The 15,867-nt window shown below is 39.6% G+C and overlaps 1 protein-coding gene across 1 annotated transcript in view; it reads left to right on the forward strand.

Annotated features, from left to right (window-relative positions):
• Positions 1-15,867, forward strand: part of ntrk2a (neurotrophic tyrosine kinase, receptor, type 2a) — a 79,703-nt gene that overhangs the window by 49,855 nt on the left and 13,981 nt on the right. Inside the window, exons 14-15 of the mRNA XM_023414394.2 lie at positions 4,902-5,090; positions 11,540-11,670. Of these exons, the coding sequence (XP_023270162.1) occupies positions 4,902-5,090; positions 11,540-11,670 (320 nt within the window). The remainder of the gene's footprint in view (positions 1-4,901; positions 5,091-11,539; positions 11,671-15,867) is intronic.

Genomic DNA, 15,867 nt, shown 5'->3' on the forward strand with positions numbered 1-15,867 from the left:
CCTGGAACTGTCCTTTAAAGAAAATCTTTTATGGTTAAATCTGCAATCCATAACACTTCCCCTTGAACTCTCCACATTCACTTGACAACTGGTGTCTCACTAACCTAAACAGTCACAACACAGCACCTGTTGTTAAAAAGACAAATAGACTTGAAAACAATGAGATGCAGTAATTGGCAGTTTTAGTGTTCATGCTCCTGCCACTCCCTCTCACTCATGACCTGAACTTTGAAAGCAAGGCAATGTAATTTATTGACTGTTAACCCAGGTTTCTCCCGACCAGACTGCGAGGAGCTCCAGTCTCCACCAGTTTAAACATCAGCTCCATTAACGGTGTCGGGTCGTGGGTCTTGACCTGACCCCACTTATACCTTCACCTCTCCTGTCCATCTCTCTCTTCCTCCCGCCGCCTATCATCTCCTACAGCTTTTCATCCCCCTTTTACCAAGTCACTCCCCGTGGGCCCGCTGCCACCTCTTCACTCTCTGCATGTCTCATACACACACACACACACACACACACACACACACACACACACACACACACATACACACACACACACACAGAGGCTCCTGTTGCCCCTCGGCTTAACGGTATTTATAACGATCTGACCCTGGGACCTCTCTGTGTTAATGATCTTCAGCCCCTCCCAACACAAACACACACACACACACATACTGACAGACAATAACCTGCGCTCTCGTGTGCGTCATGTTTTTTTTTTCTCTCTTTGTTACACTGAGATAAAGTCACAATAGTAGTAAACACCGAAGTTAATTTAGACAATTCAAACAGCCCAAAACTAACAGCTTCATTTCTTGGTCGCAGAATTTCTCCAGTGAGAGAAAATTGAAACCATCACCTATGTGAAACAGCTCATTCTGTAGGACTGTCAGCTGTGACTAAATGGCTGCTTCACATTTAATAATGTTGGTACAGTTTCAATCTCAATTTGAGGCAGAACGAAATGTCTTCATTTAGGTAAGCAAGTAAAATATGTTACTATTGTTTACTGTACGATCAGATGCAGCTTTATGTTAGTAGTGATGGGATTCAGATGATGATCAAATAATTCGACTTTCTTCTGTCCTTGGAGTTTGGAATGAAACCAGGACAAAAATTCAAACAATGTCTTTATGACGGTATTTGTCTGTGTGTTTTTACATGAAAACGTTGTCATTTTACATTTTGGCGATGTCCGCTGAATACTGTTATGTCCACGTTTGGTGATTTGAATCTGAAGGATTAAATTTGCCTGAATGGGTTGACAAAATATTCTTTCTCTCTTCATTATAGACTTAGAAAAACACTTAAAATATCTAGAATATAATTATTTTAGATTAAGAAGACCTGCATTATCTCTAAGCTTAAAGCTATTTTATTTTTGTCCAAAAGAATTAAAACAAAAAACACATAAAACAAATCAACATAATAATAATACTTAATAATAATGATAACTGTATGATTTCCAACAAAGATTTGCAATGTGTGAAAAATGACCAATTGCTCCAAAGCAAACAGTTACAAACAGAATATTTTTTATTCTCCCCAAAACCTGTATGGTTTTCATCTTTGGCTCCCCTTCATCACTCCCAAGACTCTCTCTCTCTCACACACACACACACACACACACACACACACATGCACACAGCACATTTAAGCTTGAACATCCCTTCACACAAAAAACAAACTATTGTGCTCTCCCTCTCATTCTTTTTCTCTCTCAAGGTGTTTTCAATCCTCACATGAGTCACCAACACACAAATACCAGCTCATTTAGACTCTCTCTCTCTCTCTCCCTCTCTCTCTCTCTCTCTGTCTCACACACACATACACACTCTCACACACACACACACAAACACTCATCCTCACACACAAACAAACTCTCTTAGTTTCTCCCTCTCAATCAAGGCCTGTCAGCAGCACTAGAGCCTGATATGAGGCCAGGGACAGAGGAAATGAACAATGTCAACCAGTGTTATAATTCAGCAGAACTGACCACGAGAGGGAATACATCTCCTGTATTTTGTGCTCAGGGGAAATCAATCTCAATTCATAATACAATGTTTGCAGGCTTATGCTTGTGTCTTGAAGAGGTCTAGAGAAGCACTGCGCCTTGTGTTCACTCCCTGTGTGTGTGTGTGAGTGTAATTCTGAATAACACTTCCCTGTCTATGATGAGACACGCTCTGGCTTGTCCTTGTTATTTTTCGTCAACGGACACTAGTGAAAAGCTGATGAAAGACCAAGACTAGATGGAAGCATCCAATTATGGTCGTTAAGTGAGCCTTACACACACACACACACACACACACACACACACACATGCACATATAAGTTTTCCTGTTCACACCACTAAATCAGAGATGAAATTGTACATTAGATGACATTACAGAGCTACAAGCATCAAATAGACAATCACTCACATTCTCTTATTACAGCACTTGCACTGAAAAGCAGTCAATTGCTAACCCCTCCATGTACCTGAGTGATTAAGATCATTTACAAGAATTGCATGTTCTCATTTTGTGTGTTAGCGATGAAAACTCTTTCCTCCACAATTTTAACATCCGTTGATGGTGGAGCTGAAATGACTTCATGATGACAGACCTACAAAAATACAAACATGTATAAAATGAATGGTAAAGGAAATGAAAAAAAGTCACATCCTTTGCATGCATCCTTTTAAAACCTGTCCACTGGCATTGTGAAGATGTCACTATACCTCGGCAATGTCTTCTAATCTTTGTGACCTTGTAAGCTTTGTTATCAGGGAACAAGAACACACCTGCAGTCACACACTCATGAACACACACACACACACACACACACACACACACACACACATACACAAAGACGAAGGTGTGTTTTTTCCGTGGTTTTGGCATTTGACAGACATTAAAGCTGCATTGCATAAAGGTAATGACTACAACAGAAGTAAACATATCTTTCTGGTTGGGAAACAATAGGTCTTTTACAAAGAAGACATTTTGACATCATATAAAAAGCACAGGTGTTAATAATAACATTAACAATGCCTCTATTCAATTCAATTTGCACCTGCAAATGTAGCCACTGTTTAGTGATACAGTCTGTGTGCAAATAAAACTGATATTGTTTGCTTTGGCACGCAACCCGAAGACACAGGAAATAAGCAGCAATGTCATGAAGGTTTACTGCAACTGACAAACCTGTGAACATGGAATCAGCTTCATGGACTGCTTTCACTGTCTTAATTGGAAACTAATAACACCTCCGTTCTGTTGCCAAAGCAAACCATTTTTTCTGTAAAAGGGTTGGGCTCAGTGTCTGACTCATGCCATCCCACCTCTCTTCTGTTTGCACTCTCTTGTTCCACGTTTTCATGCTTTCAATAATGTCTGTTGTATGTAACATGAATTTTAATATCTGGTGTTTTCCACCATGGAGAGAAAGAGTAACAGAATTCTGAAGTTCGATACAGAAAATCTTATTTTCCAGAGAACATTTTTTCACTGTCAGTAGAAGAACTGAGGTCAATGACTCTGGATTTCCCGCTTCTTGGTTTTTACTCCTCCAGGTTTCTGGATTCTTGGCATGTGTCTTTTTGAAGGCATACAGTATTTCCCTTGGTTACCCGCCAGCTTAGAGATACATTTCCGTTGCTCTCTTTCTTTGACTTCATCATTAAAATCTGCAGAGCCTGACCTAAAAAAATAACCCATAATTGAAACATGAAAACAACCACAGCTGACAAAGAACGTAGGTGCCCTCTAATGGGACTCTTATGGGCTTAGTCACTCATTTACCACAAGCTGAAATTTGCAAATTTGTCCTCATCCAAACATTGAGGTCAACTCTGTGCTACATGCACTCCTCATCCACATTTCCTAAAAGCAGTATCGTTGTGACGGATAACTTCGTCAGATGACCTCAGTGTAACTGTGTAACTTCTTACTGTGCTGTTGCACATTAAAACGTTTGTGTGTTGGCTGTTGCAATGATGCTTTTTTGGTCAACCCAAGGATGCATCTCCCTCCCTAATGTCAGAACACTGGGGAGTGTTCTGACATTACTCACTGTCATCAGGAGGTATACTCATCAAACTTCGCCCTGGAAAGTTTTAGAGCTCTGTTTGACAGAGAAGCCTGTCTGAAATACGTGAAGGGGCTTATTTGTTGGAGACCTGCTCTTTCAGGTGCCTGTGAGACAATGAATTTGTGCTACATTCGGTCCTAACCCAGCCTCCTAGATTAGTTCTAACTAGGCAGAGGCTCGTATGCTCGGAAGAAACTACTTTGTATGACGTGTCATCCAATCACGTCTGAGGGCAGAAATGATTATAGCTGCTCTGAACAGCCACAGTCAGAGTTGGGGTGAAAAGCCTGCCGTCACGGAGTGAGACTTGATAATCGTTCAAATGGGGGATAATGGTGTGCACTTTCAGGCAATCTTTTCTTGAAGGCATTCATGTTGTTGCCCTTGTTTGTACACACAGAAAATGATTATTTAGTTGTGTGAAGCATCAAAAAGACCAATCGTCATGTGAAGTTGGTGTGAACTAACCCCAAAAACTTCAGAAGGTGTGTTCTCCGAAAAACATATGAGAGACTCTGAGAGTGATCAGAGAGCTGCTGTTATAGAATATAACTGACATCTCTCGCTCCTTCTCTTAGAGGTCTGTCGTGATCGATAATAACAGCTTAACCTCCCCACTTTGTGATCTCATCGCCTCAATCTCTGCTAATAACAACTTAACAACATAATTAATTCTCTTGTGTCCTCATACTATTAAAATAGCTGGCACGTGTGCGGAAACATTTCTCCATCTCACAGGCGAGACCTTTCTCGATCATTATAAAGATAAGATAAACAAACAACTCAGCAATGCTCATCCCCCTCCCACCTCTCTGCTTTTTTAGGACCATCGTCAGTGATCAGTAACGATGATGACTCAGCTTCTCCTCTTCACCACGTCTCCAATGGCAGCAACACTCCTTCGTCCTCAGAGATGGGCCCAGACGCCGTAATCATCGGCATGACCAAGATCCCAGTGATAGAAAACCCTCAGTACTTCAGGAGCACAAACAGTCTGCTGAAAACGGACACGTGTAAGTAAAAAAAATCTACCAATGTGTACCCAACTGAACTATGCTAAAGATAAACAAAACATTTATCAATCAGTTGTGAACTGTCCTCCCAAATATTCAGGTTAACTGTATGTGCGATATACACATGGGTTACCATGGTAACATCTTTCCTTGCTGTCATGGCAATAACCTTGGAGCTTCCAATTCAGAGGGAGAAACAGAAAGTCCGTTTATATGCAAGTGTGTGTGTCTTTTTCTGTGTGTGTGTGTGTGTGTGTGTGTGTGTGTGTGTGTGTGTGTGTGTGTGTGTGTGTGTGTGTGTGTGTGTGTGTGTGTGTGTGTGTGTGCCCCAGCATATGTTAGGCACAAATCCATTCATAAATTCAAGACTTCCATCCGTGACTCAGACACACATATATATTCCCAGAGCTGCAGGAAACAAAACATGCACAACTCCAACATATATGTACACACAACAAATTCACAAAGCAAAAGAGACAGAAGCGCAAAGAGAAGGCAGTCAAAGAAAAGCGGGGAGGAGACAGAGACAAACAGAAGTAGGAGAAAAGAGAAACGTGAGGAAAACGGAGTGAGATAGCGAGAGTGAGCAACAGTCAAATAGACAGACAGAGAGCACACAAGGTTATTGACCTGGTCCATCAACATGACATTATGATTATTGGCAAGTAATAAAAGCTTCTCCAAGCTTTGGCCTTGTGTTGCAGTAAATTATGGAACTGCATGTGTGTGTATGTGCGTGCGCCATCAGGCTGTTTTTGCTGAGGGCAAGGTTGAGGAGGTATAATAATGGGGGATTGGGAGTTGACCTCTTCAGTCCTGCGATATAACTAAAAGATAGACCGGGATTTACAGCCCAAAGACGAGAATGAAAACGCAGAGAATCAATGAAAGTCAATAAGGGACTGCTGTGTATGTGTATGAGCCTACGTGTGTGTTTTTAATATATTACAGCCATTACAACTATTACTCTGCGTGCTTCTTTGACTCACAGACAGGCCGCATAAATACTGAAAGTAACTGACAGATTATTTGGCACTCTGCCTTTTCAGATCGTATAATAGCTTTTGATGGAGACAGTTTTGGCAGAGTGACGTTAGGTTGCACGCCAGGAAGTGAACTCTTTTTAAACAGCGATCTTAACCAGCTTGTGGCCTGTAATATTCAATGCAGGAATCAGTAGCAGTTACACGTTTCTACTCAAAAGATGGCACAGACCTCTTCCTGGCAGCAATAAAGCAACAATTACTCTGCAGAGATGAAGGAGCGGCGTGTAATTATGGGAACTGTTAGCTGTGTTGCAAAGCTTCAGTTGTGCAGCTCACCTCTGAAGTGAACACCTCATTAACAATAATAACATCAGAGGACTTAGCGTTGCTGGAAAACATGTCACATGCATTATTAAAGAGTTACAGTAAATGCATAGGTGGCAACTACTGTGTTTATGTTTCCCTAATCCCTTATACACATACACAGGCTGTTTGTGTGCGTGAAGCCAGGGCATGGCCAGGGATTTCAGAAATACTGAGATTATGTGCCCATATCCCATAAACAGACCCACCCAGAAACCAAGAGAAGTCTCTATTTTTTTAATAATTTGGATTTTTATGTTTTATTTATTGAGTTATCAGTTTACATATTTTTTAAATGGAGAATTGTTTTGGGGACACACATTTTATTTCCCAAATTATAGAATTTAAATGCTGAAGTGTAATGTGTTTATTATTTTGTTGCCCTGAAAGGAATAGTTTGACATTTTGGAAATATGCAATTTTGACGAAAAGATTGACACCAAACTCATGTCTGCTTGGAAAATCTTCCGATCTGCCAATCATATTTACCGAACATGACATGACAAGGGAGCTTTATCAATCCTTTCATCTAACAATGGCATGAAAATGAATGTTAATATTTGGCAAATCTCAATGTTCTCAACCTCAATGTTCTCTGCTGCCCTGAACTGAGGGAGAGATTTTTCTCTCTCTGTTATGTTACACCTTGCTCTTGCCTTTGTCAACAGTATCTCTCACTTTTTCCACTGTTTCCATCCCAGCATGTATTTTATTGTATCTAGGGAGTGAGGATTAACAATGTTCTGGAAAATGTTTTTCATGAGTCTACACTTGCATACAGTATTAGAAAACACCCATTTATACAGACATGCTGACACACACACACACATTCACACACACACACACACACACACACACACATGTACACTAAGCTTATGAAAATAGGTCACAATTAGCTACACCTTCTGATAGGAGTGTTTATTGTTGGGAGTAGTGGCTGACTAGAAGGAGGTGTAGTGGAAAAGGTCTCTGCTGGTTCTGCTGTCAAAGAATCTGTCAAACATGATTGTGTATTTGAACTGTCACAGTGTTCACTTCAAACTACCAAACGCACAATTTCCGAGTTGTTCAAGCTGTCTTATGTCAGCAGGGTCATGGAAAGATTTTGGGCAGATGAGAGAAGGAGGGGAGAAGAAGAGGCAGATGGAAAATGGGGAATAATTATGTCCCGAGACATTAATTTCTTTGGTTGTTAATAAGATGCTGATTAAGGGGAATAGGTGTGAGAGGTGGCTCTATGGGGAGTTGGGAGAGATCGTATGATGTGGCAGAAGGACGGATGGAAAAAGACGACAGAGGAGGTGGTTGATTAGAAATATTATTCCTCTTGATGTTAATGTTGTAAGCGCTGTCATAAACAGGTGATGGAGAAAGACTGATGGAGCCACAGAGTGGGGGGAAGAACGTGCCTGGATGTGAACGTTTAGAGGATGTTGATTAAAAAGTGATAGGTTTAGCAGCTGAGGCGAATGGCAGTAGGGAGAAATAAATGATGGAGCAGAGACATGCTAAATATGGAAAGTGAGAATAAGATAATGAGGCTGGATAGATGGATGCTATATGAGGGAAAATGAGCGAATACGATAAGCATGGAAAACGGGTACTAATTAAGAAAAATATCAGAGAATAAGAGTGCAACGTTTGGTAAATGGGGAATAATATTTCCGTAGATCTTAATTAAGGATACTGATTGAGGAGAAGAGGGGTGATGTTTTGCATGGCAGAGATACAGTTTGATAATGAAAACAGGGTGGAAGAAGGAGTGTAAAATTGGCAGAGGCAGACAGCTGGAAAGCAGAATTCATGAGTGATATAACACCATAAAAAATAAAATAACTTAATTTAGAAAGTTCTTGATTGCTCTGTCCAATAATTATGTAAAATTCTTGATCATATGAATACAACATTAGTTGCGATGACACGGTATAAATCTAACAATATTTTTGTTAGATTTTTAAAAAATGGCATGACATGCTGTGAGCCAACGCCAAATCTTCCTGCCAAAAGAAAAAAAAAAAAGCAATAGAGGAGGCACTGGTCTGCACACATCAATTTATTTGCTATTTGAGGGCGTTAATTAAGGAGAAGTGGTGCGAGGCGTTTTCATGGGTGAACGCTTATTACACAACCGCGGTAGGAAATGGTGCGGTGAGGTAATTAGCTGGTTAAATGGTGGGTAGTTGTCTTGTGGGGATGTGGGTTTATTGTGTGCTGTTGCTGCACAGGGAATTGTGGGTGTTCTGTGACCTGCCTCCATTGTTTTTTAACTGACGACTTAATGTCATGTGCAATATATCATCTATGTAAATTGAGACTTTTAGCCACACTGATACATCTAGATACTGTTTTCAACCTGTTGCCTTTAGACATTGTGTTTATATACAACTCATATGCAACAGCAAAAGGAACATGATCTGAATTGTGTTTTTATCAACATCATGAGGAAACGTTTTAATGAATGAAGTTGCCAAATCTTAAAATGTTCATGAACTGAACATACAGTATATGCAAATAGTTGTTGCAAATATCTGCTAACTGCAACTAAAGCTTGGTGTGTAGGCAATCGAGATCTTCAGGAAAGATTATCATCTGGGCTAAATATCAAAAAATATAACTGTGACCTGAAGCAGTTTATTAACATTTAACCATTTAGCCTTTCCTCAACCTTGACCCAAAGTGCTTTTGTTGCCTAACCCACGCAACACAAAAAGGCAAACTTTGATATTTCGTGTCAAAGCCTGGTCCTATGTAAGCGTAACAATAACATTCTTGAAAACCTCCTCTGCACAACGTTTATTTGGAACAAAAATGTAGCATTAGCATTTCCCAAAATGTATTTGTAAAATAAATTAGTAATATGTAGGCATCATTTCTAGCATAGGAAACAGGGTTGAGATACTGTATACTGTAAATGTTCAAAGCCTTCAGAGGAGCACAAGCAGACACACACACACACACACACACACACACACCCACACACACACACACATTGCATGGTGGGTGTGTTCTTATCCAGCACAATCTTACACTGAAAATTAGGTGCTTTTGGATATCTGATGTAGGCCAGCAATTCTTATATCTCTCTCTCTCTCTCTCTCTCTCTCTCTCTCTCCCTGTCTCTGTTCAATATTGGGTTATGGTGGACCTCAGTAGCTTACAGTGTAGATCGATGCAGCTTCTGAGAGTCTAGCTTGGCTTTAATGTGATATTCTGAGTGGACAGCTTTTCTTCAAATGCACCTCTTAATCACATCACAGATAAATCTCAGCTCTTGGTGTCCTGTGTGTGTGTGTGTGTGTGTGTGTGTGTGTGTGTGTGTGTGTGTGTGTGTGTGTGTGTGTGTGTGTGTGTGTTCGTTCTAGAGGTACCCAAGTGCGTGTGTTATAGGATAATGTGTGTCTCCTTGCATGCAGACAGTTGCAGAACATCTGGCGCACAGTCAGAGAGACAGGGTTTAGCTTGGTTATAGTGAGGGCACCTGCTGTTAATCATTCTGTAGAATAAAACCTTGTATCATCACCATGGTGAGATGCCAAATTTTCTAAAAAATCAGCTGGCATGGAGTCACGAGTTACTTAGCAACAGAGAGCAGGTTCATCGACTCTGATCCAACTGTGGGTGAGCAGGAGGCAGGAAAAGATGACGTTCATGAAACAGACAAAGAGACACATTTTTAAAATTGACATTACAGTAGAAGCTGGATCAAATTAGTGTACAACAAAACAGCAAATTCAATTACTTACTGTAAAATTCATTTCATGTATAAATGATACCATGAAATATTTCAGTAAACACGGAAAATATCCTCAGACACACAATTAAATAATGATCTTCCCTCTGCCAATTTTACTTGGGTAATAAAATAAAATTGGCAGACGGGGAAATATGCCCTCAAGAGTGTGTGGATTCTGAGTGACAGAGAAACATTTTAAGAAATGATAAAATATCATACACATTTTTTCCACTTCAGAGTCAGCACACCCTGCAGCTATGTTTGTGTTGAAAAGAGAGAAAAATCTACAGTAACACTTTATAATACAGCCTGCCGAGGTTATTTTGTTGTATGAATAAGGTACTAATGAAATAGTGTCAGGCTCCAACAGATATGTAAATGTAAGTAGTGGTAGTGGAAGAACACAAGACTATGGGGAACAAAGGAGTAACAACTGGGCATTTTAGAGGAAAAAGGACAAATAAATTCAGTTCCAAGTATTTTTGTAAATATTGGGCACCAGGGTACAGGACTGGGTAATAAAACTAAAGTCTAGGAACACTGGTGTGTAGAAGAAAATACAATATAAATTAGTACAATTACACTCACACTGTAGAGATTTATTAATATATCTACCTAACTATATGAGTTGAAATAAGGACAAGGTGAGAAATGGGATTTTATTTTTGAGAGTTTGCTCCTAGCAGTCATGTGGAAAACAAACATACCTTTTACATCTATAGACGGCTTTTATTGAACATAACCAATCTTGTGTTTCATGAGGAACCTAGTAATTATTATTTCAATTATTTTAATCACATGGTAAGAACCGGCTATGTGGGCCCTGATGTTATGTGTGGCTGTTCTCCCCTTTTTTCTCTTTAATTACATAGTAAGAAGAAAAAGGTTGATGACACTATTTTTCACAAACTTTAGTTTTGTCAGCTACTGCAGGGTCATGTGGATACCCAGATTTTTGCAAAAAATACTTGGTATAATACATTTCTCTTTTCCTCTAAGATGCCCAGTTGTTACTCCTTTGTTCCTCACAGCCTTGTTTTCCTCCACTGTACCTACATTTACGTATCAGCTGGCACCTGTCAGTATTTTATTGGCAACCTGATTCATACAACAAAATTACATGTCGAAGTGTGGGCTGTTGTTAAATCACTGTAGTAAAATCACACAGATTGACAAGCAAATAAACCACACATGAATTAAACTGATAAAGTTTAATAAATGAGTGAGAGTGAGAGCGGATGACATGCAGCAAAGGGTCGAATTCAAACCCAAGCCTACGTGGTACGCACTCTACCAGGTGAGCCACCAGGACGCCGCCTGGGAACTGCTTTTTGATTTTCTTTTCTCTGTCTCTCCTTGTTCAACAGTCGTCCAGCACATTAAGAGACACAACATTGTGCTGAAGAGAGAGCTGGGAGAGGGAGCCTTTGGAAAAGTCTTCCTGGCTGAGTGTTACAACCTCTCGCCTGACCAGGAGAAGATACTGGTGGCTGTGAAGGTAATCTGGAAGTCTAATTGATTTCATTTAATTTTTTTAAAACTGCAAGTTCCAGAGAAAAACATATTTCAAAAATATACAAACGGTTTTGAGTATGTTTCTGCTGTTCAAATGTTAAAAACCATGTTTATGGTAATAATGCTTATTAAATTCAAATGATGTCTTAGAATAACAAATCACTGCATATTTCATATGATACAGTTAAGGCTGAATATGACACAGACATTGTGTAGTCATTGAGCTAAAACCTTTTGTTTTAGTGTTTGTACTTCCTGTTAGGCGTTTTTTAAGGGTAAGGGTTAGTCCCTGACCTCCAGAATATGTCTAAATTGGTCTATTTACAGTCGTCTTATTGTCTTTAAAATGGGAGATTAACTGTGCGATTGACTGTGAGGATTGTGGGAAAAAACATCTGTAACCAATCATCGCTCAATTGAACAAAGCACATTTTTCTTTTCTTTTTTTTTTTTTGGTTTTAGTAGCCTAATTGTGTTGTTGCTATTATAAAGCAAAGAGTACACGTAGAAGGACAGATTGTCTTTGTAAAAAGAAATAAATACCATCCAGTCTACAATACAAACAAGGTATTCCAATTTTTGAGGAGTTTAGTTTAGACTTTAGAATGATTGGTGGAACCAAAATGAAACCCATTATGTTATTATTGAAGGTTAGGTAAGTTGTTGCCTTCTCTACAGTATTTTTGCAATGAGATCTGACACCTGAAATACATTTGAAATATTGAACAGATTACAGCAGATAATGTTATGTTCCTGAAATGTATACATGGCATTTTGAAATGAAATCCTTCATATGGCATCTATATAGTATTTAGACTCTGTGCGCCATCACCTCAACTCCATTTCCTCTGCCATTTTTAGAAAGTCGTTCTATTCCAGAGTTTCTTTGTAAGCAAAAGGTGGAATTACACTCAAACCGCTGACTTCCGGGGTCAAATTGAATGGTTTCTCAGGGAGCATCCTCCCATCGCATCTATCCCATCCACCCATCTCCACATCAAGCATGCTTTCTCTGCTGGTCTGCGGTGAAACAGGATCTGATTGGTGAAGAACTTCTCATTAACAATACATGACCTGCGAGAACCCCAGCCCACCACCCGATCTCCTCTCACTTCTAACTCCATCCTCCTTCACTCCCCACTTCCTCTGTCTTTCACGCCTCGCCTCTAACTCTCTCTCTCACCTGACTTTTTTTTTCTCTCTCCTCTGTCTTCATGACACTTCCAGACTTCCTCTCAAATCCTCCACCTTCTTTTCTCTTCCTACACTTCCTGTTTCCTTCCAGCTTAGCTCTAAACCGCTTGCTAGCCCACTGATGTTTGCTGCCAGCTTAGCTTCAGCTCAGTCTGTGCACTCTGTAAAATATGCACCTGAAAATCCTGGGAAGCAGAGTTCTTGGTTGTGGAACAAGATGCTGTATGTTGCTGACTGCATGTCAAACCTGGTAAGATGTTTTATAAAACAGCACTTCAGCTAAAACTGCAGCTGTATAAAGACATGATTGTAGATGAATCATTTAATCATTAGAGTCACATCATTGATTTAAGTCCCTGAACTCATTAGATTTTTTTTTTCAATTAGCTAATGTACCACCTGCTTACAGAGTGTACAATGCACTGTTCCTGCTCTTTTCGTCCTTGTCTTATTGTCAGTTGGTATGACTCACCACTTCTCTACCGTCTTCTCTTCCTCCCCCTTGTTGCTGCATCAACAAAGATAAAATGTGATGAAGGCTGCTGGAAACAGATTTTCAAATAAACATTTCCACTGATTTGTCTTGTTTAAAGGGCTAGTTCGCCCAAATTACAAAACAAACTGAGAGGGACTCTTACTTTGGCCAAACAAAGTTCACGTGATAACAGTGAGGTCTCTGGATAATCCATAACAACTGAGACACTGTCACGGGAGATGTTTTAAAACTAGGACAACTACAACCAAAACTTACATCATGGTCATGGAAAGATTACAAGAAAATGGGCCCCCTGGGGACAGACATGTAAAAAGCCCCCAGACTGAAAGAGACAACAAAATGACTACAAACGAATTTTGCAACGTCATTTTGTGTCTCTTTATGGTCGTTTTGTGTATTTTGCTGTCATTTAGCTCTTTGTGGTTGTTTTGAATCTTGTTGCAGTTGTTTTGCATCTCATTTTGGTAATGTTGCATCTCCGTGGTCATTTTTGCATTTCTCTGTGGTCATGTTCTGTCACCTCATACTGAGGCTCTGACCCAGGGGCCCCCTGACCTCTCTGGCCTGTTCGGTGATCCATCCCTTGTTATTGTGTTTGAGTACATGAAACATGGAGGAGTCAACAAGTTGCTGAGGCATGGCTCTCACATGATATCAAAACAGCAGTTGGCATATTGAGAATGCATTTTTTTCCAAAAATGTTGTCATGGAAACAAAGGCTCCTGACGTCAGCTTCTGTAACTCAATGTTTTTTTCTCATCAGGCATTTCTTTGAAGTTGGTTCCTGTGGTTTACTGTCCAAAACCAAAGCAGTCTGAATGGTCAGATAGCACTATTTGAGAGGCTGTTTGATTTTTTCTTTGTTGATTTGAATGAATTGACCCTTTTTGTCAGCTCAGCACCAGACTTGTGCTGATGGCTGCTGTTGTACACAGTGTGGACTGAGTACACAAATTAATTCATTAAAGTCAAAATGCTGTGATATACCAGATTAAACAAAAGGATTCCTGGCACTCTTTTGATTATGTAATCTTGTTGAACAGTGATTTGCATTTGCGCTTGTTCACTTTCTGGAAGTTCTCTGAAAATCTGTGCAATATTTTGATGGAACTATGTTAATGATGTACATGAAGCAGCTCCGAGATTTGTCAGTGCACTTAATCATCATGACACCTCTTTCCTCAGTCCAAAACTCAGTCATGCATGCTACATTACAGGAACATGTTCTCCCTTGTACACCACATAACAATAGGCTACACTCACTAATAGAGCTTAATGGTCCTGATTTCAGAGTCGGCTATCAATCAGCCAGTCAGCCATAATACAGAAGCAAGTTTTGCTATTACTGTACGTTATACACTGAGCCTCCATCGATCACAGGCACACTTCAACACGTGCAAATACACATTGGCCTATGCATATGCACACACACACATCCATACAAACTTACTTACACTCCTGCATGCCATCAATCATGAATACCTTCCACTTTCAATAGAATTGCCTTGCACACATGTAAATGTGAGTCACTAAATTCGCAAGCTAGAGGTTGCTGATTGCTTTTTATTTGTCCAGGGACTTGTATGTGTGCAGACCAGATGACTAAATGTGGAATATTATGGCTTTTTGCCTGGGAATTAATGCAACACTGAGTTCAGAGACTTTCTGGCTCACAGGAACGTCTCTGTTGTTACGTTCCTGAATTCAAAATTAATATGTTTTGCTCAGTACAGTGATTAATGTCTGTAACATTGGTCATTTGAGCAGTTCAGTTAGCTGATTGAACTCAGTGGCGCAATACATGTCTTTGCCAAGAAATTAAGTTTTTTTTCTCTTTAATCATGTTTTTGTATTCCACATTTCCTTTTACCAGGAGCTCAGTGTGTAAGCTACAAACAGTGCATGTATGAGAGGTAGACCATCAGCAGACCATCGTCAGTCAAATGTGGATAATATAAAAATGTAGCAATGACCCATGAGCATTTTAGTGCCACTTGTAATATGTCACCCTTTGTAAAGGTGTATAAAGGTGTAAAAGTTGTAAATTGCTCCATTAATAGTTGCATTATTCGCTAATGTTTCACAGATAAGTTATAAACCATTATAAGAATGAAGTCTGGGTTGCCAGGTTGTGCCTGATGTTTATCTTCCTCCAGTATGACACTTGCTTTGTCTTTTTACCCTTTTTTGTTCAACAAGAACAACCGTCCACCTCATCATTTAATCTCTTATCCTCTGAAAAAGCGTTTTATTAATGACTTATTAACATTTATTAATGTTAATATTACCAATGTTTATAACTTCATGGTCATGAAATCCAACGTATAAACACCAAGTTTTTCTTTTTAATGGTCACCAGTACATGATTTATTAACTATGAATGAAGCCATTAATTGCAATTTCTAAATCATTTTATAATGGCAGTATGAGTGTTTTTATAATCATTATCACACACAACCTCTGGAGCAGGTTGGTATTTAGTCGCACAAA

The sequence above is a fragment of the Seriola lalandi genome, unplaced genomic scaffold, assembly GCF_002814215.2.
Source record: "Seriola lalandi dorsalis isolate HSWRI2012SDOR001 ecotype SW California unplaced genomic scaffold, Sedor1 jcf7180002054524, whole genome shotgun sequence".
Taxonomy (NCBI): domain Eukaryota; kingdom Metazoa; phylum Chordata; class Actinopteri; order Carangiformes; family Carangidae; genus Seriola; species Seriola lalandi.